Source organism: Stegodyphus dumicola, chromosome 8, assembly GCF_044657685.1.
Source record: "Stegodyphus dumicola isolate Sdum_Otavi_A_Nest chromosome 8, ASM4465768v1".
Lineage (NCBI taxonomy): Eukaryota > Metazoa > Arthropoda > Arachnida > Araneae > Eresidae > Stegodyphus > Stegodyphus dumicola.
Window position 1 is genome coordinate 48,472,457 of NC_140775.1, and position 26,959 is coordinate 48,499,415.

At 38.2% G+C, this 26,959-nt stretch overlaps 1 protein-coding gene across 1 annotated transcript in view; it reads left to right on the plus strand.

Annotated features, from left to right (window-relative positions):
* The window catches only part of LOC118199477 (uncharacterized), a 204,371-nt gene that overhangs the window by 137,897 nt on the left and 39,515 nt on the right, over positions 1–26,959 (plus strand). Inside the window, exon 4 of the mRNA XM_085821824.1 lies at positions 199–310. Coding sequence (XP_085677950.1) covers positions 199–310 — 112 coding nt within the window. The remainder of the gene's footprint in view (positions 1–198; positions 311–26,959) is intronic.

Below are 26,959 nucleotides of genomic sequence, written 5' to 3' on the forward strand. Positions count from 1 at the left end.
AATGTCTCTACAGAATAAAGAATAACTTCTCCATCAACGGAACATTTGCGATTTTACAAAGAAGTATAGATTTCAGCAGATGCCAGATCTTCTTAAAATCTTAATGTGACCGCATGCCTTGCTTGTTTTAATATGAGATTATCATAATCTATTACAATATTTTATTCAAATTTTTCATAATGGTATTTTCTCTTTCAGATAAGATGTTCTGAAATAATAAACAAAGACTGCTTCTCTGAAACAGAATGTATATGCAGCGGGTGGCTTTTCCTGGAATGTTCGCAAGGAAAGTGCCGGGTTTCCAATAATGGTAAATATTACAAGTTTCCAAATTTAACTCTTACTTTGGAGAGTGTTTGCTTTTAAATTAAAGTTAATACGCGATGTTCGTTAATTCCAAATTCTATGACTCAAAATTTGGATGAATTCGAACAAAAACCGAAGTTTCCAGAATCTCAGTTTTTAAAGTATAATTTTGATAATTCTAATTCTTGGAAATTCGAACAGTTTTACTAATCCACGTATATGTATGAACTAATGCAAGTAACTATAATTTCAAACAATAATAATACTTTTAAAAAGAATTCTTGTGTCAAAGGTATTATAATCAGCTTGACGATAAAAATTAAAATGAATTAGTCCAGTATCTTTAATGTATCTATTTACACTTGATATAGGCAACTCAGATATACTTGTATTGTAATTCTGAAGAGTTATTTATGTTCCATATAGCTAAAGCATGGTTCAACTAATATTGTTGTGCTTCCGCATAACGAGTACTTAGGACAAGGGCATCTTTCATCCTTCATAATCAACCATATGCACTAGGCTTTATCTTAACTAACGAAGAAATCTTGGCGCAGCCGATATAGCCTCAGGTGTTAAATAAAAAAGCAATTTTTCTTTAGTTGAAAAAAAAAACTGAACTTCACGTATAAAAGCTACTCGGCACATGGACCCGACTCCGTTAGCTCATATAAACACCACTGTGAATGGGCCTTGACGAACACAAGTACCAGCTTGAAAATTACCCGCATAAGGAATTCTGCCCTGCTTTAGAAAACTACATGCGTGGCGAAATTGCACTTTTTATTTTTTTTTTTTTAATTTATTTTTTTTTTTTTGGTATGTCCAGTAAAACCTGTATAACAAGAGAAGGTACTTACCTCGTCAACCGTAAAAGTTGGCTTTCACAGAAGCATAAAAGCTGGAAGGAACTGCACCAATCTTTCCTGACGGATTCTGAGCCACATTTCTTTCTACAACTCTTACAATGCAACATTCCACAGCACAATTTAACAAACAGCCACTGTTACGGAAATATTCGACCTGCTTCACTGTCAAGCTAAGTAAAAAGTCTTTCTTCTATTTTCACTATTTTGTTATGCCCTCTTTTTTCACTGAAAGCTCGACTTAGAATGCTATGAGCACAAAATTCCCGCATGGGATTGTTCCAAACTGTTACTGTTTTGTCGATGAGTTATTCTTTTTCCCCATTAAATAGATGTTAATTTTCTAGACAAGCTATAAAAGAATCGGAATGCGATTCCAAATGACTTCGAACTCTTCTTTTGTCTAAAACACAAGGGGAAAAATGCATCTGTACCAATGTATTTCCTTGTATAATGTATTTTTTTCTTCATAAAAACAAAAACTGGCTCATCTAGAATTAATCGGAATTACATCAAACCAAACCGTAGATGTTGGCAGTATCCAAACTAAGGATAAATCACGCTGCTTGGTGACACTTCACAGTCGATTGGATAATACGATTTCCAAAAGAAGAAATCATTTTGTGTAGGCACAAGCCTATGTAAAATTGATTTACATCCTTCCTTTTTCTTTATGCATCTGAAGCTGAAGCCCCTACAAGTTTACACACGTTTCGAAACAGCCTCATTTTTTTTAAGAAACATGATATTATTAAATTAAAGTTCGACTTGTAAACCTTTGTTCACACAATAAACATTTTAATGGATTAAGATGTTTGCATCTCAGTCAAAAAATATCTAATACAGAAGTATTTGTTACTAAAAGTTTTGCTCATCCAATAAACTGGTAGATGATCGTTAAGTTCACGAAGCTGAACATAAAAGCCTTCTTCAGAAAGTGCTTTGAATAAAAAAACCTTCTTCAGAGGCCTGATTTCATCTAATATGAAAATCATAAAATTCTGAAAGGATAGATTCGATATAATTGAAGTTAGTAGAGCGAACTAGGAGAAACTGTCTAAAGTCAATCCAAGGACTTTCAACTCAGCTTAGAGGGTCTGCGTCGTACGGTTCACCAACATTGGAGGAGAATGATAAAGACGATGTGATCGAATCGATAGAAGAGTATCAAGAAGAATACAAAAGGTTTACCACTTATGAACTATGAAATGTAAGCCTTACTTGGCCAAGAATATAAAGAAGTCTAAAAGAAAGTTTCTTCTGAGGAGCAGAACACAAAGGGATGAATACGTATTGCAACCATCAATAATATTCTCAAAAGATAAGAAAATGTTTAGTAGTCTCTTTATGTAGCGAAGGGACGGTATCTCAAGTAAGCTGATATAAACAGAGTACCGATTCGTTCAGTGGCAGGCCCACCAGCAGTGGATATGACCGTTGAACTCTGATAGTCTAAGCCGGCTTCAAATTTCTGCAAACAATCTGGTTACGTGGAATTTCTGTTGTTTCTTGCCTAAGAAAGGGATGACTTCGTGAATCATGTCCTCGTATGCTTTGCCTTAATCAAATAAACAACCAATCAACTGTTCAATGACAACGTCGTGGATTAATCCAAGGCTAACTGAAAAAGCTGGTGGAGAAACCACTTTATATGATTTCTTTAAGCTTAGATCCACTAAAAATTCGTAGGCAGATATGCAAAAGGTCAAGGATTGGCTGGGTCTACCACTGCAAGTAGAAGGCTGGAAAGAGACTAAACTGAGCTGAAAATCTGTCAGATAGTGTTCATAGATAGAGTATGTGAATAGTTTTAAAACTAATAAATTTATAACTCCCTGCTATTTCAAACGCCACTGAGTCCGTTAATTTCTTTTTATGTTTCGGGATTTTTAATTGAGCTTAGAAATTATTATAAAAATTATTCTTTAATAATCTAAAGAAAATGGCATTCCGCATAACGAATACTGTCCAAAAATGTAATTCTTTCATCATGTGAGATGGCCCACCAGCGGCCGAACGGTAAAGTCGCTGAACACTAGTAGTTCGGTTAAAGGTTCGAATCACTTGAACGGGCTCGCTGCATGTATTAGTGGTTTTCCCCATTTGTAACGTGTATACGGGCCAGTTTCCCTTAGTATGTCCTCCACGAAGTCATCCCTCTCCTTAGGCAGATAGCTCTGGAGGCTTTGCCGTAATCGCATAAACCGAAACCATCATATGAGATACGAATAGTACTTTCTTTCCTAACCCATTTCCCTTAGTCCATGGTTTCCACTTAACATTTTATAAAGTGGAAGGTTTGATTTAACCTTTCTGGTAACTGAATATATGTAGACCATAGAATTGCAATACTGACAGCTGATCAGCAAACGTGTTGTCCTAAAACGGCTTCAAGGGTTACTTGTGCATCCTCCGTGATGATCTTTCCTATCCTCCGTGATGGTCTTAGTTTTTGCTATCGATTTTATTCTCGGTCGTTTAAACTTGAAATTACTTAAGGTAATTAAGGTAATTCCTTCGTCAGTATATTTTGTTTGGAACACTTTCACGTATTACAAAAAGCCTTTCATGAAGACGAGCAAAGGAACTAAAATATAGCACTAAAAAGTAAATTAATTTGACTTATACGCATAAGAAAATTAAAATTTCTTAAGCGCTACCGCCAGTGGTTGATAGGTACAAGTTGAAGCAAGGTAGGCACCCGTACATCCGTTTTGCCACATTCGGTATCCCTCAATCTTGCTAACTGTTCTGCAAAAATTATCACTATTTCAGCATACAAATAATAAAATATAAGAAAGCAACTTACATATCAAATACATTCAACTGATGTAAATATAAACTGCAAAAGGAAATTCTATAAAATAAACAAATATAGTTAACTGCATCAACTCAAATGTTACTCAATACGTAAATATTAATTCAAATTACAAACAGTAAATTATTAGTAATAACTAAACTAATTATCTAAAATTAATGTTAGTGAATATGAAATAAAGAAGTAAAATTAAAAGGTTACAAATTTAGTTCATTTTCAGTCTGATAGTTCAAGGGGGTATATCAATTGCACAGGTCTCTTAAGGTCCCCTTTTTTAGTTTTTACCACACATGATCGTACAAGACCATCACGTCCTTTGAAGACTTGAATTACTCGACCTAAATCCCAGAGGAACTTAGATTTAGTTGTTCCTTCAAGTAAAACTATATCACCAATTTTAAGATTTTTCTTGGCTTCTGGTGTACCGAAGAAGTGAGCATTTCTTAACTCAAGGAGATACTGATTTTTCCATTTTTTCCAGAACTGTTTTATAAGTGTTGTCTGATATTCTTTTCGTTTTATTAGACTCTTTCTTGTTGGAGAGTTATTCAGGATCTCAGCAAAGTTGTATGGATATTCATCCTTATGTCCGATCAATAGAAAATCAGCCGGTGCAAGCGGTTCAGGTTCATGTAAATCGTTGTAAACGTAGGTCAAAGGACGTCTATTCACAATATTTTCGACCTCTGTCAACACAGTCATAAATTCTTCAAAATTCAATTGAGCTCTGCCTAATATCTTTTTCAACGGTTCCTTTATGGTTTTCATAAGGCGTTCATAAAAAGCTCCCCACCATGGAGCAAGCTCGACGATAAATTTCCAAGTCAAGCCTTCATTTGCTAGAAAATTTTGAAAGTCTGTACCTTTAATTATGCTGTAAAAATACTGTAAATCTTTGGCAGCATATTTGAAAGTTTTCGCGTTATCTGAATAAAAGGTACGACAGTTTCCTCTTCTCGAAATGAAACGTCTGAGAGCCAAAATGAATTTGTTTGCAGACATGTTGGAAATGAGTTCTAAATGTAACGCTCGTGTAACAGCGCACGTAAACAATACGATGTATGATTTCTGAATGTCGTTTCCAGACCTGATGTAAACTGGACCTGTGGACCACTAATCCACTTTAATATTAATAATTTAATGATCATATAATCAAATAAATATGATCGTTTTGTAATGTTATTATAGTTTATAAAATCACTGCCTGAAAATGTTCATTAAATTTAAAAAGAATTATCAGATCTTGTTTAATTTTACCTTATTTATTTCAAAGCGTCGCGTACTATCAATCTTATTTAATTTTACTTTATTTTTACGCAAAATTAAGTTCATAAATTTTGTGCTTAGAGTTTTTACCGTTTTACCAAAGTAAAGTTGTTTGTACAAGAATTACGCGAGAAAAAAATGCGCGAAATTCAGTAAAAAGTGCTTTAATGAGATATATTAAATCCTATTTCGAAAAAACTGTGGCTTTCATAATCTCATCACTATATAACGTATCACATTTAATAATTAAAAATAGTTATGTGGTACAAACGCCGTAGGTTTCAGTGTTACAGTAAACCAGATCGTCCCTACTCTTTCTTGCCGACATTTCGGTGACGGGCTCCCCGCCCACTGGGTTAGTCTATCTCTTATAAGGTCCATGCTTTTACAAGTATTGCTCCGCCGCACTACTGTACCCGCTGGACGTTTGGTTAGCCCGCATCAGAAGCCAGCCTAACAAGACATTTACAGAAGAACTTTACATTAATTCTAGACTTACGTATGGAATATACAATTACAAAAGCACGGTATATAATTATTACAAACAAATTAATCGATTAACAAACGCTGGATTATAGCAGATTAATTTAACATAATTACTTTGTAAGGATTATGTTAATTTTATTAACATTTAAATTTTAAGTTCCTTTCCTGTCAAATTCTTAACTTCAACTTACTACTTCCGGCCAGAACGTAGTTTTGGAATCTTGCAGAATATTTAATGAGGAGAAGCGATATTTAAACCACGAAGTTACTTACAGACACAGAGAGAATCAGAGTTTCTGATTTACGCGCGTCTGCCTTTTTGGCCACTCTCTCTCTCAAAGCTGTTATTACGCTCAGCCGTACTCAAGCCCTTGCTAAGCTTCGTAGTCAAATAAGTTAAGGGGCCAATTCGATTTCAATCTTGATAGCTTCGGCTATATCTCTTTATTTAATCTTAGTTTTAGTTTAATTCTTAGTCTCTTAAGTTTAAGCCAAAGTGTCGGCTTTGTTTGTTCACTTCCAGGCGGAGTTTTGTTAATCTTATTGGAATAATAAAGGGTTAGTTACCCTTCTATCTTGTTGTTTCTTGTCACCCGAACTTAAGCGATTATTCGCTTATCAGTTCTTAAGATTCTTCACTTCCAACATTAACTTAGAATTACAAAGTGAGGAACTCTACCACTTGGAACATACATCATACAGGCATTCATTGTACATTGTCCTTCATACAAACAATGCAATTACATTAGAATATCTAATTACATTAAACATCTTTTTAAGGAACTAATTAGTGAAGAATTTTTTATGCATCTCCTAGTACATGGTCGTATTCCTATGGCAATTATCTTGTCAATACATTTCCTTTCACTTTTTTATCATGTAACAGGCAATTGTATCATTGCTGAAGTACATTATTTTGTAAATTAGAAGAGAAATTTTAGAAAGCTCGCCAACAAGTTACCAAAAACTGTGGCTCCGAGAAAACTCCATCATAAGCATATTTAGTTACTATGAAAAGTGTGAAAGAGGAGGAAAAAAATATTTAAATATTTACAATTTGAGTTAACATATTTACTATCTATGAAAAGTGTGAAAAGGAGAAAAAAGTTTTTTAAATTAATAAAAAAAACTGTTTGCTAAACTAATTAGGAATTTTAACATAGTAAACATCAGTTGAACATGGTAAAATAATTGGCTTTATGTTCAATAAAAGTTAATTATAAACACAGAAAAATACTAATCAATTGAACAAAGTAAAAAACAAAAATATTAAAATTAAGAAGCGGAAAATGGTTAATTAGCCCAATTCGAACTCATTTTGGCTTTTCAAGGGAAATTTCTATAAAATGAACCTCGGACTAAGCTAACCCCATTATGCGTTTCGCCGAAACAGACAAGTGATACTTTGCGCTACAAATTTTTAACGGATTAAATGAGCTATGTCTAAAAAACTTTAGTCTCAATTCTCTGTTCCAATTTCCCGACGCGTCCGCATACATTGACACATTAAGGTGTAAAAATGGAAAAGCAATTCTGATGTTCAGTAAAAATAAATAGCGGTATGCTATGCTATTAGTCAAAATATACAAAAACTTATGGGCAGGACCTGCTAGTTTAAAGGATTATTACTTAGCAAAGAAACCGTACATAAATTTAAATCAAAAAGGAAAAAATAAACAAAACGACAAGCAGCATGGGTCTTGCCAATTTAAATTTAACTTTTTTGATTTAAATTTATTTACGGTTTCTTTGCTAAGTAATAATCCTTTAAGCTAGCAGGTCGTGCCCATAAGTTTTTGTATATTTTGACTAATAGCATAGCATACCGCTATCTTATTTTTACTGAACATCAGAATTGCTTTTCCATTTTTACACCTTAATGTGTCAATGTATGCGGACGCTTCCGGAAATTGGAACAGAGAATTGAGACTAAAGTTTTTTAGACATAGGTTATTTAGTCTGTAGGGTTTATATTTATTTTAACTAACATTTATTTTAAGTTTAAACTATCTTTCCTGTCAAGCCTTACTTTCCCCTAGAATTGCCAATGCCAGAGTATGTAAATTTTAGTAGAACGCGCAAACTATTCAAAATTGTCAGCGGAAGTAATCTGAGTTAAAAAGAAAGGAAACGAGTTCGAAAGTGTGCTTTCTTGCTTCAAGAGCGTGGAGGTGGCTTGGTAGAAATTGAAGAACCACGCGTTTCGGCCTGTGCTTGCCTCGGTAGATAGTTAAATCTTTCAACGTAATATTCAGAAGTTTGCTGAATTATCAGTGGTATCTTAGAACGCGGTTAGGTTAGTTACGTTTAGAGAGCCTCGTAGGTAGTCACTTGTTATTATTCATTTTTAGTTTCTTATTTTTATTTTACCGCCGGGTCGGCGTAGTTTGTGAGCGTCAAGAGCACGCATCTGTAATTTCTAAAGTTGAATAAAAAGAGATTTAAACCCTTCTCAAGACTTTGTGTACTTTCCAGTTCATAGCAGTCACCACTATTGTTGCGTGCAGGTTAAGAGCGCGCAACATTACATTGGCGCCCGAACACTTGTCAAGCTGAAATGGCCGAAAACTGGATGGAAGCTACTGGACAACAACAAGAAATGGGAAGTCAATTGGAAGGATTTGGATACCTGGTCCAGACGATGAGAGCGTCAATCAAGCCAAACGTGAATTTCGACAGAAAAAATTCGGTGGCGATATTTCTAGAAAGCCTCGAAAATCACTTCCAGCTCTACCCTGTGCCTGAAAGACAAAAAGTTGCCATCGCCACACTTGCACTAAGAGGACAGGCCTCGCTATGGTGAAAGAATATAGGCAAATTTTTATTAGGGGAATTCGGAGGCCAGACATATACATTTGAAAATTTCAAAAAATCGTTATTAAAGGCCTTCCCCATAGTGAAAGACCGAGCAAGGCTAGAAGCCAAACTATATAGTTTTTATCAACGGAATATAGAAGAGTTGACGGACTTTATTCTGCGAAAAATTAAGCTGACGGATATGCTGTATGGGAAGTAAACCGACGCGGAAATTATTGAAATAATCTTACCAAGATTGCTACCTGCTGTTCAAGATTACTTCAAAATTAGAAACCCAAGCACATTCCAGGAGCTTTTCGAATTGGCGGTCAAGTTCCAAAATCGCAGAATAGCGGAAAAAGCTAGAGGGGCATCGCATTCTCAAAGTATCCGAAGGCAATCTTCAAATGAGCAGACCAGAAATGCAAACCGCTCTTATGGGGGAAAGAGCTATCAAGCTAACTCATCGAAGCTCGAAGGTCAACACCCAAAAAGGAAATTTGAAAACAACCGTCCGCGTACCCAGACGGCAGAAGTTGAAAGGAAAGCTTTAAACGAGTAGAGGGGCCTGTAAAAGGGAGGGTCCAGACCCCGGAAGTTTTGAAAAAACCCTCAAGAAGATACTTAAATACGGTCATCGTAAAAAAATCACAATTACCAATTATACAAGACTTGGTTGGCGATGTACCAGTAGAAGCCCTCATCGATACAGGAGCAGAAGGTAATTTTATGAGTGATATTTTTTTAAGAAGAATTTTAATAGGTTACTATTATTTAAAAATAAAAACACAGAAATCATAGCAGCGCAAGGACAAACTTGTCACTGTATTTTAAAATTATCTTTAAAAATACAGGTTCAAAACGAAAGACTTAAAGTATTAATTTTTGTAGTAAAAAACTTGCAAAGTCCACTTATTTTAGGTATGGAGTTTTTAAAAGCCGCGAAGGCCAAACTGAATTTTCAGGAAAGTTCTATTGTGCTGGAGATGGATCGGAGGGTGGTGGAACCAGTGGAACAACCGCAAGTCGACCTTAGCCATTTGAATGACCATGAAAGCCAAGCCATCCAGCAAGTGGTGAGTACTTTTTAAACTTGTTTTCAGAACGGCCTGATAGTTGTCAAATAGTTACGCATGAGATACACTTAACTGCCGACAAACCCTGTAGGACAAAACCTTACCGCTATGATAAACAGAAATAGCAAATCATAGAAGAACACATTCAGGAAATGTTAAAGAACCAAATAATAACGTCCATAAATCGTGAGTACGCGAGTCCAGTCGTACTATGTAGGAAAAAGAACAAGTTTCCTCCTTCGGTGTGTATTGTGTGTGTGTGTATTGAGAATACGGCAAAGCACACTAGGGCTATCTGCCTAAGGGGAGGGATGTCTTTCGTGGAGGACTTTCTAAGGGAAACTGGCTCGTATACACGTTACACATGGGGAAAACCACGAAAACGCCCATGCAGCCAGCCCGTTCGCGGGATTCGAACCTGGGACCGACCTACTAGTGTTCAGCGACTTTACCGCTCGGCCGCTGGTGGGCGTTTCCTCCTTCGGATAAAAGGGCTTGGAGGTTTGCTATCGATTACAGAAAACTTAATAGTGTTACTAAATTCCCAGTTTACCCTTTGCCGGTTATAGAGGAAATTATTAGAAAGATTAAATCTACAAGATACATGGCTACGTTGGACTTAACGTCTGGCTACTATCAAATAGCTATGAGACCCGAAGACATACGTAAAACCGCGTTTATAACCAAATCGTGCACTTATGCATTTTTACGCATGCCCTTTGGGTTGTGTGGGGCCCCGTCAACATTCCAGAGAGCTATGGACATTGTTCTAAAGCCTGTCCTAGGAAAATCGACTTTAATCTATCTAGATGATATAGTTATAACGAGTAGTACGTTGGAACAACATATTAAAGACCTAGAAGAAGTTTTTAAATTATTAAAAGAGGCCGGTCTTACAATTAACGCCTCAAAATGCAAGTTCGCAACTAAAGAACTTAAATATCTGGGTTATAAAATTTCGCAAAAGGGTATAGAAACTCAAGATTCAAAAATAAAAGCCATCAAGAATTTCCCACCTCCCAACACCGCCAAGAAACTTTCTTCTTTCCTTGGGTTATGTTCTTATTATCGGTCATTCATAAAAGATTTTGCTAATATTGTTGAACCCTTGTTAGTAATTAAAAGAAAGAAAAGTAAATTCATGTGGACAGCAAAAGCAAATACCGCATTTGAAAGGTTAAAAGAAGCGCTCATCAATGCCCCTGTTTTGAAATTCCCGGAGAGGGACGAAAACCTGGAAATTGCAGCAGATGGGTCGGACTATGCTGTAGGTGCTGTTCTCATGCAAAATGGCCATCCTTTGGCATTTTTTAGTAAAACGTTGAACTCTACACAAAGGAATTATACAGCTACAGAGAGAGAAACATTAGCCGTATTAATGGCTGTACACAAATTTCGAGTTTATTTCGGCAAAGCGCCAGTAACAGTCTTTTCGGATCATGCGGCTGTTGGTAGACTTTACTCGGGGAAAAACCTAACGCCCAGGTTAATAAGATGGGCTTTAAAACTTAAAGAATATAATCTCATAATTAAATATAAACCGGGTAAGGAAGACAATGTAGCTGACGCACTTTCTCGTATAAAACTTGACGATGAAGGAAATGAACTCAAATGCGCTGTATTGACTTCAAAAATTTTAGATTCTAGAGAAACAATTATTACTGAATTGAAAGCTGATCCTGAATTTGAAAGTATCTATGCATATTTGAAAGACCCCGAAAGCTTTGAGCACACAGATATCGATGCGATAAGAAATAGAGCAAAAAACTATGAAATAATAGATAATTTATTCTTTTATACGAAAACAACAAACGAAAATCTCGAGTACAAACCAGTCATCCCAGCCTCGCTTCGATTAAGCATTTTGAAGGAATTACACGACGCGAAAACAGCGGGTCATTTAGGAGTCAGAAAGACTTTAAAAAGGGTACGCGAGGCGGTATATTTCCCGCAATTATACAAAATAGTAACGGCGTATGTCAGGTCCTGCAATCAATGTCAGTTAATAAATGATATTAATTACAGCCCGGCCGGGTACTTAAATAGCATTCGCGCTACATTTCCGAATGAAATTTTAGGCATAGATCTTCTTGGTCCTTTCCCCCAGAGTGAGTTAAATAAAAATCGTTTTCTTTTAGTAATTGTAGATCATTTTTCAAAATGGACAGAAATTGTTCCACTTAAACGCGCGTCAGCCAAAACAGTCGCAGATGCATTCTTACACAGATACATTTTAAAATACGGTGCACCGATAAAAGTCATTAGCGATAACGGTAAACAATTCGTTAGCCAAATATTTGCACTGGACTTGGCATACGCCATATCAAAATGGTTCCGTATAGACCACAGGCAAACATCGCAGAAAGAGTGAATAAAAACATTGTAAAAATAATTCGCAGTTACGTTAGCACACATCACAAGCGCTGGGATGGCTACATAAATGAGTTAGCTTACGCTTTAAGAACGGCAAATCACGATACTACGGGAAAAACTCCAGCAGAATTATTTTTAGGACGGACGTTAATTACGCCATTAGATAAATTATTCTTTGTGCAACAAAGAGAGCAAGAATTTATACAAAAAGATGTGCAAAAACTCATTGACCAGTCGTTTTAAAGCTCGGATACGGCAAGAAATAGACAAAAATTATACTATGATAGAAAACGCCGTGAAGCAGATTTTAAAGTTGGGGATAAAATGTTGAAGCGGAAATTTTCTTTATCAAGTGCCCCAGACAATTTTACTGCAAAGTTAGCTCCAAAATTTGAAGGCCCCTATGTAATTCAGGAAATCAAGGGAGTCGTATTGTACCTTAAGAACGAGAGAGGGTAAATCTGTAAAGCAAGTCCCGACCAGGTGTAAAAATATTATAATCAAAATGATTTTGAAATCCTTAAAAGTTTCTTGCAGGACTCAAGCATAAAAGAAGTGGAAGGTCGAGAAGTAACGTCACCTGCTCCACCACCCAAGAAGCAGAGAACTGAAGAGAAACCTAGCCCTTCTACAAGTCATGCGATGGTACCGAAAAGAAGAAATGAAAACGTTCAGACTCCAGCATTTAAGAAATACAAGAAAGCAACGTCGCCGCATAAAGAAGCTTTGGTAAAGAGGAAAAGACCACTTACAACGTATCGCAGTAGAAATTCTGCTTCGAGGAAAACGCTTCCAGGGCCAGAGTGTCAGGTGCAAACAAGGCCGCCGTTCCCGAGAACGAAAAGAGAGCAAGAGGAACGAAAAGATCACCACCAACAGAAGAAATTCAAGCATGATTCCAGACCGGAGGACGCAAAGACCAGCCGTCCAGGGGCAAAACGGAAAAGACAGCAATCCGACGACTACCACTCCAAGAGGCCAGCATGCAGAGGGCGAAAAAGAAATAGCAACATGGACGACACTCGAAGGACACAAAGGAGACGACTGACGTCGATGAATTCCATATCGTGGGAGCAGTTCTTCCAGAAGAGGATGTCGGAGTTCCAATCATCGAAAACTCAAAGATAAGTTAAAATCTTCTATAAAAATTTTTTTCTTTTGTTCCGAAATGTTATGCGTAAATACGAAGTTCTATGTTTTGACGGAAGTCAATGTGTCTCGGTTGAGACTTTGTTTTCTTTTACTTTATTTAGCTAAGGCAAAAGTATTATCTTCTTAAAGTATAAAATCTAAGAACAAGCAGTTTCTGTTGGTCGAAAGACTAATTCTGTTATGTTAAAGCCAAAATTTGGCCGAAGATAAAAATAACTTCGTATTCTTGTATTAATAAGAAATTTAGTTTCAGTGCCGCCATACGTAATACTTGAAACGTAAATACTTGAAAGTTATGTAAAAGTAGAATTTAGTCTAGAAGCATAAAATTTTAGATGCAAAAAGTAAATGCTCAAAAGAAATGAATTCGAATTTAAGTATTAAAGTGTAGATAAAAGCATGCTTTAGAGCGAAAGCCTGCATGTCTAAAGATGAATGAGGGGAAATTTAGAATGAATGTGTTTTGTAGGGTTCTCCACCTACACTTGAATTTTAAGAATGTTAAAATAGCTCATCGAGTTTTAGAATGTCGAGTAAGGTGTGTCTATTTGGTCGTTGAATTCTAACAAATCATTGTGGTTAAGGGAAGTGTTGCAATACTAAAACACGAATATTCCCGTTTGACACCACACATGGTGGAGAACCAGGGTAAAGTTAAATTCATGTTTGAATACTTGAATGAATGTGAATTAAGCAGTAACTAAGGAAAATAAATCGATCAAAAACAAAAACTTATTCAGTGTCAAGAAAGTGTAAATTATAATGTATTTAGAAAGATACTGATACTTATTCCTTCCAGATGCTGGAAGGAAGAGAACAGATTGATTGCTGAAGTCCAGGAAAGGTTGCTGTAAGAAGAGAGGGTTAAATAAGTATCTTCAGAAATTTATTCTAAATTTTGTGAGAAAACAGTTTTTTATGTAAACGAGGCTCTTAAATTTCAGTTCAGAATTGTGGAAACTTTCCAACAGATCGTGTCTAGGACCTGCTTCCAAGTTTACCAAATTCTGGCAGCGGCAAATGTAGGGTTTATATTTATTTTAACTAACATTTATTTTAAGTTTAAACTATCTTTCCTGTCAAGTCTTACTTTCTCCTGGAATTGCCAATGCCAGAGTATGTAAATTTTAGTAGAACGCGCAAACTATTCAAAATTGTCAGCGGAAGTAATCTGATTTAAATAGAAGGGAAACGAGTTCGAAAATGTGCTTTCTCGTTTCACGAGCGTGGAGGTGGCTAGTTAGAAATTGAAAAATCACGCGTTTCGGCCTGTGTGCTTGCCTCGGTAGATAGTTAAATCTTTCAACGTAATATTCAGAAGTTTGCTGAATTATCAGCGGTATCTTAGAACGCGGTTAGGTTAGTTACGTTTAGAGAGCCTCGTAGGTAGTCACTTGTTATTATTATTCATTTTTAGTTTCTTATTTTTATTTTACCGCCGGGTCGGCGTAGTTTGTGAGCGTCAAGAGCACGCATCTGTAATTTCTAAAGTTGAATAAAAAGGGATTTAAACCCTTCTCAAGACTTTGTGCACTTTCCAGTTCATAGCAGTCACCACTATTGTTGCGTGCAGGTTGGGAGCGCGCAACATTACAAGTCCATTAAAAATTTGTCGCGCAAAGTTTCAATTGTCTGTTTCGGCGAAACGCATAACGGGGTTAGCTTAGTTCGAGGTTCATTTTATAGAAATTTCCGTTGAAAAGCCAAAATGAGCTTCGAATTGGGCTAATTAACCATTTTCCGCTTCTTAGTTTTAATATTTTTGTTTTTTACTTTGTTCAATTGATTAGTATTTTTCTGTGTTTATAATTAACGTTTTATTGAGCATATAACCAATAATTTTACTATGTTAAAATTCCCAATTAGTTTAGCAAATAGTTTTTTATTAATTTAAAAAAAAATGTTTCTCATTTTTACTCTTTTCATAGATACTAAATATGTTAACTGAAATTGTAAATATTCAAATATTTTTTCTCCTGTTTCACATTTTTCATAGTAACTAAATATGCTTATGATGGAGTTTTCTCGGAGCCACAGTTTTTGGTAACTTTTTGGCGAGCTTTCTAAAATTTATCTTCTAATTTCCTTAATTTTTGCAGCACAATGCGCAAAATTTTGACCTAAAATGGTCTTTTTTCGTTTGTTCTTACAACCTTATAATAATTTTTGTAATTTAATGTATCATAATTACATCAAATATACATTAAAAAATCACACAATACTTACATTTAAATTAATATATCTAATTACGTCAAATTATATATTAATTTTTTAATTAATGATTTTATTATTATAAGATGTTTTCCCTCATCTCCTAATACAGTACAAATTTTTAATGTAATTATTTTATATTAAAAATTGGATGCAGCAGAATTGCATGAAAGTTGTGTAATGGCAGAATAAAATGATGGCAATTTTATCGAGGAAAACTAAACAATGAGTTTCAAAGAACAAAGATGAACAAAAAACAAAGATGGCGTTGTGCAATGTAAACTATTGGCACATGCAAATTTGGTAACCATGGTAATCCTGTGCGCACACAGCAACCCTATAAAGATGCAAGAGGATAACCTCAGTCATACTCGTTTCCAAGTCAAAAAAGATGACGTTGACTCCCCAGAAACGTGCTTTACTGGTGAATTTGTTTTACCAAAACGCAGACTCTGCTACCGAAGCTTTGAGGAAATTTTGGTCTTTGAAGCGGTTATGAAAAGGTCCACTCACTAGTCTAGGACTAACAAACAGGATTAAGAATTTTGAAGCAACGGGAACATTGGGGATTCAGCCAGGAAGAGGACGAAAGTGTGTTGCAGCACAGGTAGTGGATGTAGCAACGCAAGTGGTAGAAGACAGATCGCAAACCATCGGCAGCAGTAGTGTTCGGCGCATTACAGTATCCGTTGACGACCAACCTCGTTCCACGGTTCATAAGATTCTTTAAAAAGTCTTACACTACTATCCCTATAAACAATCGCAGTGCAGCAGTTCTTAACAGCTGATCTGGATAAAAGACAAAGTTTTGCGTTGCGGTTTCATGCGTAAGTTAAGCTCCAGGATGGATGGCCATGGAATATTTTGTAGACCGACGAGACCTATTTTCATATGGAAAGTGCGGTTAACCCGTAGAATTGCCGTATTTGGTCTGCTACAAATGCCATTACACTCTTCGCATGTAACGGTTTGGTGCGGCTTTACTGCAACTTCATTGTTGGGTCGTTCTCGGAACTCCACGGACTCTCGAGACTCTCCACGCTACAACTCGCGATGCAATCGGCGACACACAGAGCACGGCTCCCGACTCTTCGGTTCAGTCGTTGCCGGAGCTCAATTCGCTCTCTCGACCATGCACTAACCGCGATACACTAAGAGACTCTTTCGGTGCACTCGACGACAAACTCGGCACTCGCTACTCGGCTGTCAACTCGCTAGACGACAGCCCAACTCGATACTAACTCTCCACGTACCAGTAGGGTTTATATAGCTTTTGGCTGGTGTTCGAGAACATTCTGGGCTAAACTGGTAAGAATTCGTTCCAGAAGGTTCTCCATCCGACCATGGTATATCGCCAATTTTGTCGCCATATGTCGCCAAATAGGCGATTTCTCGCCAAATGTGGCAACTCTAAAACTGCTTTGCGGGGAAGCTACCTTACCGCGCCTTGACATTTCGTAACACTGCCCCTCCCAAGGACTGCACGTCCCGGGAAGTACAACCCTTGGTCAGAAGTTAAATTCGATACACACAAAACATAATAAAACAAACAAATAACATAACTAAAGAAACAAATATTTACACTATACACAAGTTATATACACAAATTAAACACATAACAATTTTAAATTATACAAATTAAAGTTCAGAATGAATTTCAGTCTCAGTCTAGTCATTAAGTTATACCCGGGTCAAACACTTTTCCACTGCAGTTCTTAGATATATTTATGTTTTGCATATCACAGGCTGGAGATATATTCCTATCAGACTTTTCATCCACAGGAAGACCTGAAAGAGTTTGTTCACCACTCTGTAGTTTGTTCGCATCATGCGTACAGTTCTCCTCGGTATTTTCAACAGCTAGTACCTGTTCATATTCCTCCGTTTCTTGGGGACCAGCTCCAAATTCTGCATCAGAGTCATGAACGGAACCCGATTCTTCACAAACAGAAGCATCCTAGTTTAGAATCAAGTCCTTGTCTGCAAAAACTGTACTATGAGACGCACACATAGTTTGCGAAGTGGGTGAATTTTCTTGCAATACTGGAGCACACTGCGTAAGCTGCACATCAGCTTCTCCTATCTCTGCATTACATGCAATTTCAGATGGTTCAACTCTTGCTAACTGCGACTTTCCTAACTTCATTATCACTTTCTACGATCTTGATAGCCGCATTTTCACTTTCTTCTATTTCTACTTCAGGCACATGAGAATCAAAAACTTCTTTCCTGTCTTTTGTTTCTTCATATTTTCGTTCTTTATCTTTAATCCCGTTAGTTGCTTCATCTTTTATTTCTTGATCTTCCTCAGACAGTTCATTAGCTACTTTCTTCATTTCTTCATCCTTTGATTCTTCAGAAGCCACTTCTCTCATACCCACATCGTCTTTTATGGCTCCAGTTTCTTCTGTAAGCTTCACTTTCACATGTAGAAGTTGCTCTCGTACCTTTTCTTGGCCGACATTTATTTCTTCTCGCCGGGCTTTCTTCTCTTCCAGTCTGGCTTTCAACTCGGCTAAAAGGTCCATCAAAGACTTCCGCCATGGCTTTACTCTGCATATTTCTTCCGCCATGACTTTACTCTGTAGGCGGGTCACTGGCATTCACTGGCAAATCCCACTTCTGACACCAATTGTTGCGTTTTTTTCTTCTGACACTAGTTGTTACGTTATTTTCTTCCTTCACGTTCGTACGGGGTTCGTAGATTTGGAGTGAATAACGACGACACTTGATGAAGTATCGAAACACACTTTATTCAGCCAATATTAATCAGGACAGCTCCAATAACACTTTTTACAGTCGTCGAAGATCTACTATAAAGACGCTGGAACAATCAGCTACACAGCCTTCACACTGTCAGGCAATAAAGGTGGAGACAGCTTCACTGCAAAACACCAGAGTACAGCTCCCGATTCTGCTCAGTCGTTCTTGGAACTCCACGGACTCTCGAGACTCTCCACGCTACAACTCGCGATGCACTCGACGACACACAGAGCACGACTCCCGACTTTCCGGTTCAGTTGTACCCGGAGCTCAACCCGCTCACTCGACCATGCACTAACCGCGATACACTAAGAGACTCTTTCGGTGCACTCGACGACCCACTCGGCACTCGCTACCCGGCTGTCAACTCGCTAGACGACAGACCAATTCGATACTAACTCTCCACGTACCAATAGGGTTTATATAGCTTTTGGCTGGTGTTCGAGAACATTCTGGGCTAAACCGGTAAGTTCTCCATCCGTCTTTGATAGAAGGTTCTCCATCCGTCTTTGATATATCGCCAATTTTGTCGCCAAATGGGCGATTTCTCACCAAATATGGCAACTTTGTCTTACCTTGCCATTTTATGGCAACCCTAAAACTGCTTGCGTCAAGGCGCGGTAAGGTAGCTTACCGCGCCTTGACATTTCGTAACAATATGTTCTCAATAAAGCTATGACACGCCACCTAGGGGTGGTTTCGGAAACTTATTTTTTCCCTCCATAAATTGCTATCATTTCATTCTGCCGTTACCCAATTTTCATGCAATCCCGCTGTATAGTTTTAGCTATAGACTGCTCGTAAATTTCAAGTTTAATTATGGTCACCCTATATTTATCCCACGTCTTGCATATCTGAACTTCTCTTTTGAGGTTCCTAAATACGCTGTATTGGGAGTATATTAACAACAGATCCATACATAATTATGGAGGTGGCAAAGGTTCTGCTCATATACAATACACCTTCTAGAATGCAGCTAGACAGCTAGCCGTTTCTCGTTCACAGCCGACGCAATTCGAGCTCCTCCCATTTGCGCGAAAATCCCACTATTCCAATGGCGTGCGCTTTCATAACAGGTTAAATGATGTTCCTTTAAACCTTCTGAATACTAAATAAAAATATACTTGAAAATGTTTTTTGTTTAGAATGTTAGAGAACTATTTTAGTCCGTCTACTTTATTGACGGAACACCCCGATATATTTACACTGACGAGCCAAAACATTATGACCATCCCCACTTTTTTTTGTGAACTCTTCTGGATGACGTGCGGGACACATGATTAAGTGGAAATGGTATTTAACTGCGGTTGAAAGGTAAGCAATCATTTATCGCCAACACATCCGCCTGTTAGGGCACCATCATGTGAGCCTAATTCCGGGGTGTTGGACTTATTTTCAGGGCGCAGGATTTTGATTTTCAGTGCGAAGATGGATGCAGTGCTAGGTGCAGTGGAAGCGCAGATTAGTGAGCTCGATCATGTCAAAGAGCAAAATGGAGCATTCACTGTCACAGAAGGCAAGCTTTACACATTCTTACATAGTCTTGTCGATATGTTACAAGTGTTTAACACACAAATTAATCATGAGAAAACTAATACCAGTGAAAACACGAATACCGTAATGGATGTCAGATGCATAAGTCAAAATTTAGAGGATAATGATAGGGGTAGAAGCTCAATTAAACTTAATGAATTTTCACACTTAGATAACGATAAAACTCTCGATCAAGAAACTAGTTCCGAAGACGAAACGCAAAATAGACGCAGTGGTGATCAGACTGTTAGGACCAAAAACCACAGAGTGCAGTATAAAAAGCAAAATTTAAGTGATAATCAAGTTATCACGTCCAGTGTCACTACTGCCTCGGATAACAATTCACAATCAAGCACATATAGCTCAGTTAAGAAAATTACAGAGCAAATTAACAATACTCCTATTGAGAGTCATGAAATGGAAACAAATGATGCAGACATCAATCAAAATGACACTGCAAATATTGCTACAACATCAAATAATGTTGTAAAAACATCTAATGCTAAAATCCCGCCCATTACTCTCAGGAAGACAGATTTAAACTAGGGGGAATTAGCAAAGTATTTGATAGAAATAAATTTAAATTGTATGGACAGCAAGTCCCTGATGGAATTAAAGTCATTGCAGAAACCCCAGATGATTACAGGGTATGGTAAAAGTTTTAAATGATCTAGAAGTAGAACATCATTCGTTCAAGCTACCAGAAGAACGGGATTTAAAAGTGGTAGTGAGAGGTCTCACACATAGAACGCCTATAGAAGACATTAAAAGGGATTTTACAGAATTAAATTATAAAGTAGAAGATGTAAAACAGATGACTAGCCGTAGGGAGGGAGTTGTCACGAAACTGCCTCTTTTTATTGTCACCTTGCCTAAGTCGGAAGACTCAAAAAGAATTTATCATGAGCAATTCCTTTGTGACATGAAAATTAAAATAAAGGAGTACAGAGGACATCAGGGGCCCCTGCAGTGCTTCCGATGTCAAGGCTTCAATCATACTCAGGAAGGCTGCAGGTATCTCCCTAAATGTGTCAGATGCGCGAAAGATCATTTCTCTCGTGAATGCCCTGATAAAGGCAAGCCAGATGTATCCTTACGTTGTGTGAACTGCGGAAAGAAACACACTTCAAGTTTTCGTGGTTGTGAAATTTTTCCTAAACCGAAAGTAGCCAAAGAGAAAGCTTTCAGCAGTCGATTTGTTGAAAACAAGTCATACGCGAAAGCCTTCTCTGCAGGAGTATATCAAGAGCAGCTCTCAGAAGCTAAGAAAGTCTTTGCAGACCTCGCGGAATTGGCGACCGTGATTAAAAGTGCAGGTTTTCAAATTAAGCAACAAGTAAAGCAATTAACTAACCTAAGTCATGAGAATAACTCCTCTAAAAATCCAAATAATGGGGAACAATAGAAATTTAAAGGCTCCTATTAACTTAATGATTTGGAATGCTTGTGGCATTCACAGCAAATTAATGAAATTCACCGATTTTCTCAATAACAATGACGTAGACATCGCAATGATAACTGAGACTCATGCAAGTCCCAGTATTAACATCAATGTCATGAACTTTAAATGCTATCCACTGATACTCAGTTATAGAGGAGGTGGAGTAGCGATTTATGTGAAGAATTCTCTTCAATCATGTATGATCAAAGAAGTCAGAAATAATAATCAAGAATGTGTCACTGTTTCAATACTTCTGCCCTGTTATGGAAATACATATTTCACTTCTTTTTACAATCCGCCAGGTTATCCTCTAGATGCTGATTTGCTGAAAGAAGTCTTATTTACCACCGTTCCTGCAATATTAGCAGGAGACTTAAATGCTAAGCACGAAGAGTGGAACTGCCGCAAAACGAACTTAAACGGTAAACACCTCTTGAAATTTTTAAATAACTATCCTGTGTACCCCAGAAGAATTCACTTATCTGCCTCTCAATCCTGTTAGAGGCGACATACTAGATTTGATGATCACTTCAGTCGCTTTCTCTGTTTACATAGATGTCATCAATGATTTAAGTTCAGATCACTTACCCATATTGGCCACTTTAGGCATACTTAAGGATAAAGCAAAGGAGAAAAAGATCACTGATTGGAAATTGTTTAACAGTATTTTAAGCAATAGCACCTTTCCCCGCTCGCCACTCAGAACCGCTCAAGATATAGAACTTGCCGTCCATCAGTTCACTTATAGCATTATGAACGTAATCAATTCAGCTACCAAGAAAGTCCCTATAAATAAAATTTCGGGGAAACTTACCCCAAAAATTAAAGAGAAAATCAGAGAAAGAAATACGTAGATTACGCAAGACTTGGCACAGAAATCTGGAACCTGGAGAACCTGAAATTCTAGTACCAAAACTGAGATAAGCAGATTAAATAGGGAAATCAAGCAACAAATCCAACAACTCATAAATTATCTGTGGGATGAAAAAATTATGAATTTCAATGAACAAGATAATGCATTCTGGGCATTTGTGCGTAACTTAAAAGGAAAACTAGTTGTAAACAAGCCCCTTTATGCTCCTAATTCTATAGCTCTCACGAACAAAGAAAAAGCAAATGTACTAGTAGAGCACTTCGAAAATCAATTTAAACCTTATGCTAGTCCATGTGATCTGGATTTCGCTTATGATGTCAGATACTGTATTAACGATTGGCTAACCTCACCAGAAGACTTTCGAGAAAATTTAGAGCTCACCTCCCCGAGAGAAATACAGGATATCATAAGAAAACTTAAAAACCGAAAAGCTCCTGGTTATGACGCAATAACAAATATAGCAATTAAATATCTTCCGATGAATTACGTAGTCAGATATACCAGCATTCTTAATGCTTGTTTATACAAAAAATATTTTCCGATGGCCTGGAAAAGGGCAAAGATGATCGTCTTACCAAAAGCTGAGAAGGATACTTCACGACCCGAAGATTTCAGACCTTTTAGTTTGCTTCCAGTCTTAGGGAAAATTTACAAAGGGATTATTTATCACAGAATGCAACCGTACTTAGAAAAACTACCAGAGGAATAGTTCGGCTTCCGCAAAAACTTATCTACCACAAAGCAATTGGTCAGATTGGCGGAATATGTTGGCGAAGCCCTACAGAATAAACTGAACGTGGCCTTACTCATGCTAGACGTGGCCAAAGCTTTTGACCGCGTCTGGCATGAGGGTCTTATTTTCAAGCTTAGATCACTCAACTTCTCAAAAGAATTAATTTGTCTCATACATTCTTTCCTCAAAGGCAGAAGCTTTCATGTCGCTATAGGAATCGAAATTTCAGATGTAAAGAACATTCATGCTGGCGTCCCGCAAGGGTCAATTTTAGGGCCTGTACTTTATCTATTTTTTTGTCACTGACTTCCTCAAGATGGGTTTAAACTACAGTTACTTTTTGGGCTGCTACGCTGATGACACGGCCTTAGCCGTCAAATCCATGTGCCCAGACCTCGCTATCAAGAAGCTGCAGCTACTTATGCCACAAATCGAATTCTGGTACATAAAGTGTCGCATTTCAATTAATGCCGATAAATCGAAGCTACTTATAATCAGGAAGAAACGCACAGCTGCCCAGGTTGCAGAAAAACTCACTCTCTTCAACGTGGAAATCCCCAGAATCCGCACAGCGAACTATTTTAGAGTAATCATCAATGATAAATTCTCTTGGAAAGACCACTTAATTCACGTGAGAGGTAAAACTCTTGGTGTTATCCGAAGTCTAAACCCTATCCTGAATGAATTTTTTAAATTAGATCTGCTCTGTAAAAGACACCTATATGTCTCAGTTATTCGACCCATCTTCACATATGAGTCCCCAGCTTGGGCGACGATCAAAGATAATGATATTTATAAGCTACAAGTCACGCAAAATAAACTGCGACGCACTTTCACAAATGCTCATTACTTTGTTTCCAACAAAACCTTACATAAGGATTTAAGGATTGAAACGGTCTTAGAACATATTCACCGACTAAACTCAAATTTCTTTCAAAAAGCACTCAAGTGCCCCCACTTAGAGAAACTTAGGATATTTGATTACATCATATTACCAGAAGATAAAGAACTACGGCCGCTTGCGGCACATATTGCACGAAACACAAACTTCCCTACCTAATGTAGGAAAATACTGCAAAAAAATTGTAAATAGTGTACATAGATTTCGTATTTATCCTTTGTATATCATTAGTTAGTATTTATCTCATATATTTCCTGTAGCCATGTGTAATATTGTATTATGTATAAATAAAATGTGTCTATTGAGATCTTGCAGGTCTCGTGCAATGTCGTTTTGTCAAGTATTATTTCACTGTACAACAGTACATACTCATGACTCAACTGCCCAGCACTTCTTCGTCTTGTCGCGCGCTCTTTGTTTGCCTTCTTAGGCTTGCGGCCTCTTGTTGCCTCTTTTCTTAATCACATCAATGCCGCAGCTTTCCACCTCAGAATTTCTAAAGTCATGTGCCTTTTGGCAATTCCTCATGAGCTGGAAACATCGCGCTATCCGAGCAATAATTTGTTTGATTGATTGATTGATAAGCAATCATTCTTTCTCTTACTTTTGGCGAGTAATGGAAAAGGCTGCTGATCTAAGCGAACCACGCAGAGGGCAAACTGTAATGTCCCGAAGACTCGGAACAAGTGTTTCCGAAACTGCACGACTGGTAGGTTGTTTACGATCTGCCATTGTTAGTTCTTATGCAAAGTGGATAAATGATGCTGAAACCAGCAGTAGACGCCAAGGTGTTGGATGTCCACGTGTCATCAAAGAAAAAGGACGTCGAAGACTGTCCCACTTGGTACAGTAAAATCGGCGCCAGACAGTGGCTCAACTGACAGCATAATACAAAATAGTTTATAACAATAAATAATAAAGGTTTTCCATATTGGCTCGATGGAGTCGGTTCTTAAGGATATAATAAGGAATACGTGCTGCAGCACAGAGTTCACAATGGAATCTGCGACTTCAGCCCGATACCACACAATCGTCTCAGGCTTTAAAGTCACGAGCCTTTCAAGATATGCAGCTGGGTGCATTATCCGATTGATTTTTAAGCCCACACGATGATACTGCCACTTTTAAATTGCCGATGTTCTCGGCCTGATTCCTTGTGACTTTTTCTCTCCCGATCCTGAAACGCTTATTATCTGATTCCAGTGTAAATCAAGTTGCGCCGATCTAAAGGAAGTCCATTTGAGAAGTTGACGATACAACCTTAATCTTGCCGCTCTGGACTGGACAGTTAGTAGACCACGAAAACTTAATACTCGAGCGTACATCATGTAAAGCCTTGGACTCACAGTGCTGATTCGATTCACAAATACTGTCAAATATTGCCTTACAAAGTGATGCTGCAGTTATGGATATAACAAGTGTAGAATGTCTCCGGTCGATTCTGCTTGGCTACTTTAGTAATTTAACGGTTTTCAAATTGTGTGGTAACACTTGATCGACCATGTAGAGGTCTCCGGACAACTATTTCACTTGTCTGAAATTGCTTCCACATTTAAAAAACTGTCGAAAGAACAACGGGAAAGAAAAATACATGATATTTGATTAACGATTCTGCTTCATTGCGTCCAACAGCAATTATTCTGCCAGACGAATTATCGAAGAAAGTTGGGTTTTGTCCCGGAGGATACGTGTAATAGGAGAGAACGGCCAGGCCGCCGTCAACGGAGGCACTTCCAGCAGATAGACGATTTTAAGAGGGGTATGGTGATCGGACTGAGAAGGGCGGGTTGGTCCTTACGTCAAATCGCAGCTGATATCCACATGGATGCGAGCACGCTGCATCGGCTATGGCGAACATGGTTGGAATAAGGAAATGTGTGAAGAAGGATGGGTGCAGGTGCAGCTTGAGTGACGTCAGCACGCGTGGATTGACGTATCCGCCGACAAGATGTGGCGGTCCCGCAAGTCATTTGTACCGCGATTCTGCAGCATGTGCATGATACAACAGATGTTCCCGTGTCGACCAGAACGATTTCCCGTCGATTGGTTGAACATGGCCTGCACTGTCAGTTAACTGAGAACGTGTCCGTTAAGAAGACTGCCATTGACCCCACAGCATAGACGCCAACGTTTAGAATGGTGTCGGACTGGAGCGATGTGGATGATAGAATGGCGAAACCTCGTTTTCTCAGATGAGTCACATTTCTGCTTATCCAGTGACAGTCGCCGCATACGTGTGTGGCGTCGACGTGGCGACAGATCTAATCCGGCAGTAACTGTGGAACGCCCCACCGCGTGACAACGTGGCATAATGGTTTGGGGCGCTTTTACTTACGATTCCAGGTCTCCTCTAGTTCGTATTCAGGGCACTATGACGGCCCAACGATACTTGGATAAAGTACTGCGGCCGGTGGCAATCCCCTACCTTATGGGGCTGCCTAATGCAATTTTTCAGCAGGATAACGCCCGACCACACAGTGCTGGTATCTGACAACATGCTCTGCAAGGTAAACAGATGCTTCACTGGCCACCGTACTCTCCTGACCTGTCACCAGTCGAACAAGTGTGGGATGTGATTGAAAGCCTTTTGCAGCCTCTGCCCCTGCCTCGTTCAGAAGACGAACTGTGGCAAATGGTTGAAAGGGAATGGACAGCCATCCCTCTGGACACCATCCGAACTCTTATTGACTCCTATGCCTAGACATGTTTCTTCGTGCATCGCTGTCCGCGGTGGTCCTACATCCTACTGAGCAGGCTATGTTACGGCCGGGTCGTCGAAAGGAAAAGACGTCTTGTTTGGAGCTCCGTGATTACCAGCGCTAATTAGCGAAATTAATGCCTCAGTATTTCAAATCTTGTTTTTAAAGTGTGCGTGAACCTGTAAGGAGCATTTTGATATAAGTTTGGTGTTTGTGCGTCCAAACAATTGGTCCGAACCCTGTGTAAATGTAACTGTGTATGCCATCCAGCAATTTCGACAAATCATACTGGAAATGTCTACGAGGGTTACAGCCGGAAACATCGCGGCAAAAACATCGCAGACGAAAACGTCGCGGAGAAAACAACGCAAGGCGAATCGTCGTGCTACAAAACATCGTGGGAGAAAACATCGCAAAGAGAAAACATCGCAGTTCTAAAACATCGTGGTACAAAACATCGTCGTCGAAAATAAAGCGGTTCAGGAACTTCGAAGTTTAAAAACATCGTCGTCGAAAATAAAGCGGGTCAAAAACTTCGCAGTTTAAAAACATCGTCGTCGAAAATATCGTGATAAAAAATAAAGTATCTACAAGTCATCGCATGACGATAGCATTGCAAACATGCTTTTTTAACTATAAATGGATATTCCCGTAGTGATTTGTGA